The 4,653-nt window shown below is 36.1% G+C and overlaps 1 protein-coding gene across 1 annotated transcript; it reads right to left on the reverse strand.

The window, feature by feature from the left end:
* Positions 1–2,977: 2,977 nt before the first annotated feature.
* Positions 2,978–3,737, reverse strand: LOC141702406 (uncharacterized). Its single transcript, XM_074506093.1, has 2 exons — positions 3,411–3,737; positions 2,978–3,013 (listed from the first exon to the last, which is right to left on the reverse strand). The coding sequence occupies exons 1-2, from the start codon at positions 3,735–3,737 to the stop codon at positions 2,978–2,980; spliced, it is 363 nt and encodes a 120-aa protein (XP_074362194.1).
* Between the last annotated feature and the right edge of the window lie 916 nt (positions 3,738–4,653).

Below are 4,653 nucleotides of genomic sequence, written 5' to 3' on the forward strand. Positions count from 1 at the left end.
TTTGTTGATTTGAAAATCTGGAATGAAAGAAAGTCGGGAAACGTATCTTGGACTCCAGGCAAGTTTACGAACCCAACTCCATATATTGTTGTGTTGTGAAAGAATTGTATTATTATCATTGCATAAATACCATGCTTTCCATGATACTTAGTAATTGAGTTTTCGCATAATGTAACGATGTTGTACGATACGTATATGTCGTAAAATGTTTAACTCCGCCACGGGCGTGACGTATAATTATAAGATCGAGAGTCGGTCGGGATTTTAAAATAAAAAACCGGGAATCATTTCGGTGATATTTTAGGACGATTAAAGTCCATAGTAGTTACGTTTCAAGGGACTCAACGTTCACTTACGAAATATTAAATACTTCGAACTTTTATTAAAATGATTTCCAAAGATAGTATCCCCTCAACTATATTTTATTGTTCGAATAATTAGTATTATTTAATTATTCATTTATTATAGGAGAAGTATTCTGCAACGATTATTTATTTCAAACCTGATAAATGATGGGATTCTTACAAGGACAAGGAGGGGTAGACTCCAGTACTTCGTGGACTGGGGAGACTACGAATTTACTACCACATGAGAAGGTATAATATATACTGACGAACATGTGGAGTATGCGTACCTGAGAGGAATGGACGCAAAATCGTGTATTGAGAGGGATAGACACGAAGTGTGTACCTGAGAGGGATGGACACAGAAAAGGCCCGAATGCGGCCAGGGTGATAACCGATACTAAAAAGGGAATCATCCGTCTACTAGTAGAAAAGGTTACTGTTACCGTTATACGACTGATCATCGTATCTCGGGGGCTCCAGTGAATGTCCTAAATTCTTCCAATTAGAATTGAGGTGCAATACTTAACCCAAGCCTAGGAGCTGGGTTTACCATTAAGGTATTTGCAGGATAATAAATCCACTAAAGAATTGTTTTTGAAAGAAGGTGTGTATCACCAAGAAAACTACTTTGAGTAAATACATATCCTTATACGGATTAATACAATTTCTTTAACAGTCTTTTCATACTGTTGATTATTATGGCTGAGCATTATTGCTCACTCTTGCTTTCTTTTAAATGTCACAACACAACAGATTACCAGTATGCCGGCGTGGGACTTAGTCACTTGAAATCGTGGGGAGAATCCCTTACAGCTTTGTCTCAGGTGGACCAGAATATCCAGATATGTATAAAATATTAGTAGTAATTATTGTAACTTCATGTAGAGGTTAGGAATAATTGTTTAAGATCGTGTAAAGTACATTTGAGTGTAATAAAAGAAGATTACTTTTTGTACATCATTTCTAAGGCTATAACTTATGTGTGTGTGTGCATGAGATTGGGGTATGTTGGATTATTGAATCAATACAGGTTACACATGAGTGAAGGATGGCGTGACGACCCAGATTCCCGACTCCGGATTTGGGGGTGTTATAGAAATGGTATCAGAGCATTAAGTTATGGTACTTAGAGTCTAGAGTGTTAGGATTTTGTGTAGATGCGAGATTTCATAAGAGATCATATAGAGTTCATCATTGGACTACCGGATGTAGCCCCAATGTGTAGGTTAAGATAAATGTATATTTGAGTTATTAAAGTATGACTAATAGAACTATTGGAGATTATCAGAATAATGAGAAGAAAAATTTGAATCATATTTGATTTGGCAAGGATGTTGATATAGAACTCGGAGCTGAGTCTCCAGGGCAATTGGGGTAAAGACGGTATTACCAACACCATATGTTCATTGTGATAACACGAGTCTGGTTACTCGTAGTTATTTATAGGTTTCCTTCCCGTGAAGGGGAATCACATTTGAGGACCATGAAGTCTAATTATTAGTATGCAGTTGAGGTTATTGACCCAAACTAGTTGAAGGTGTCATTTTACCAATGAGGATTTGAATATCGTATTAATAACGAATTCAGCAGAAATAGTGCCCAATATACCCTTAAGGATTTTAATTCTATTAAGGAATATTTGAATGTAATATAAGAATATTATTGTAAGATGAGTACATTACATTATATTATTAGTGCGCTTAACATGAAGGGTTATGATGGTTTAGCTGAGAGATCAAGAGCGTCAAGAATTGATGGCATGTCTATAATTAAATGGCGTAAGATTATAATAAGTGATGGTTTGATCTTAGAACCTTCTAAAAGGATAGACCAGTGAGTCTAGAGAGGTATTCTTCAGTAGAAATGATGTCATAGACTACGTATATATACTCGTAGACCTTTAATATATTTGGTAACGTATGACCCAATTACATACACATACCACCGAACTTATGGACTGCATTGAGATCCCTGAGAGATCTCTTTGATCTGTTTCCAGGGCAACTGGCCACTTTTAGTTAGTAATAAATGCGTGTAGCAGGCCCCTATCAGCTTAATAGATGCTTTTGGAATATTTTCGAGTAAGGTCTTCGAGGTAAAACACCGGAATAACAGATATACGTGCGAAAGTCAAGATTAGTAAGCGATTTTAAAATGATGTGAAAGAGACACTAGCTGAAACATGGAATTACAAAGACGAAGAGGTGGTATCATCCTCAGACGGATAATAATGAAAGTTAGGATAATCAGTGAAATATTTTGGCACATATTCACTATCACGCTACTCCCTCCAAACTGTTGATCATTCGTATTGCCTTGATAAGTCATATTAGGCAGTCGTTTTCGTTCCCTACTTTGAACTTCTGATGTGACCATCTTGAATAGTCTTTCTCCGCATCAGGACTTGTTCAATTCTTTTAGTTGATCAATGAACTTTCATTCATAGATTATGATCTTCTTGTTCAGCTCAGAGCTATTTATACTTTATTTCAATTATCCAAGACATCTTTAATAAATTTCTTTTTTTTGCTAATTAAATAATTTTATAACCAAAAAAGAAGAGATACAGATAAGAGGGGCATACCCCTATAATCAAGGAAAAGTCCCAGAGATGGCCACTGGCAAAAAACCTATCCGAGTAGAAACCGCATCCCAAGGACAAGCAACTAATAGAGCAATACAATAGTAAAAACATTAGTAAAACATTAAAACCAAAGAAGGGTTCAAGCTAACCCATTTTTGGAACATAGCTGAAGAGAACAATATCTCTTTTACAATGCGTCTAATAGTACTAATGATAGTCAAAGTAGGATTAAAAGCTCCCGGGTTATGAAGTCTAAAGTTTCTTTCTTTCCATGTGTAGTACACAACCGTGGTAAAAAACAAGCCAGCAATCTCTAAATCCTTCTTCTTTAATTGGCTAGTCAGGAAGTTCCCCTAGATGCAATCATTCCAATCTTCGGAGAAATGAAAGTGGAGAGCTTTACGACCAAGATCAAAGTATGGACAGCTAGAAAAAATGTGGTGGATGGATTCGCGATCATTGTAACAAAGAACACATACTGGATCAACTTGTATGCCAAAAAGAACCATGCGGTCTTTAGTCAGAAGTCTACTAAGGATAGCAAGCCATGTGATAAAGGAGCATTTTGGTACCGAGAAACCATTCCAAACAAAATCCGTCCAAGGCACTAAAGCATTCGATGCATGAATAGAGTCCCATATGTTGGATATCTTAATGTTCCGAGCGAGGAGACCTTCCCAAGATATAGTATACGATCTATTAATCCGAACAGAAATAGCAATGTTTCTGACCTGAATAATGTCCACATGATTAGAAGAGGGAAGATCCCAATGCCCATTACGAAGATAGACATTAATTGGCACCATCGAGGTAGATTTTGTTGTGGATATAATAGAATCAGAAATTTGAATAAGAGATTTACCATTCGCCCAAGGATCATGCCAGAAAGAAAACACCGAATTTAGCCCAATTTTATACTTGATAAAAGAGGAGAAACCTTCCCTAGCATTGAACAATTTTCTTACATTCCAGGAGCATTTATAAGGCATTTTACATGTCCAAAAAATTTTATCCTTTAAAAGACAATTCTTCACCCAAGTTATCCAAATAGAAGAACCGGAATAGACTTGAATGAGACGCCAGATTTGATGATAAATAGCTGCAAGGTTCCATTCGAATAAGCTACGAAGCCCCATCCCCCCTTCCAACTTCGATTTGCAACAATCGTCTCAATTCACCTTGTACAGAGACTTACCCAAAGGCTTGTAGAAACCTCCCCACAGGAACTTAAACATAAGCATGTTCAGTTCCTCAATTTATCGATGAAAATTCATAATAAGTATCTTCAATTGATTCTTCTTTCTTACGTACTCTTCTCAGTCGAGATTGTAAATATCTAACAAATTGTTAAAAACATGGATGATCTAATATCCATAGATTCCTCGGTAATCATTTTCTTCTATTCAGGATGAGATTGTATATTGAATGTTGAAATCATAGTAAGGGTATCAATTTGATATTTGTATTCCGAACTCAATTCTATTTTCACAATCTGATAAAGTATGTGAACAAGGGCACCTCTGAGTGTACCATTTTATTGGCAAGAAATATTTGATGAGAGGCTATCGATTGTTCCGATGCCAAGACCACTCGATTCAGAGTTATAATTGTCTTTCTCGACCCAAATTTAAAAACTCTTTATTTCAAAATCATCATCCACGTAGCCACAAATTTCTTCAGTGATTACGATGTTGAGATTTTTTTTTACAAACAAACTGAAAT

This window comes from Apium graveolens, unplaced genomic scaffold (assembly GCF_009905375.1).
Source record: "Apium graveolens cultivar Ventura unplaced genomic scaffold, ASM990537v1 ctg5005_1, whole genome shotgun sequence".
Lineage (NCBI taxonomy): Eukaryota > Viridiplantae > Streptophyta > Magnoliopsida > Apiales > Apiaceae > Apium > Apium graveolens.

What these genes read in the sequence shown, in the direction of transcription:
- LOC141702406 (XM_074506093.1), bottom strand. Translation starts at nt 3,737, where the DNA reads ATGGTGCCAATTAATGTCTATCTTCGTAATGGGCATTGGGATCTTCCC. An exon ending in TTGGCATACAAGTTGATCCA is followed by an intron (nt 3,014 to 3,410) that starts GTATGTGTTCTT and finishes TTGCTCTATTAG; the next exon opens with TTGCTTGTCCTTGGGATGCG.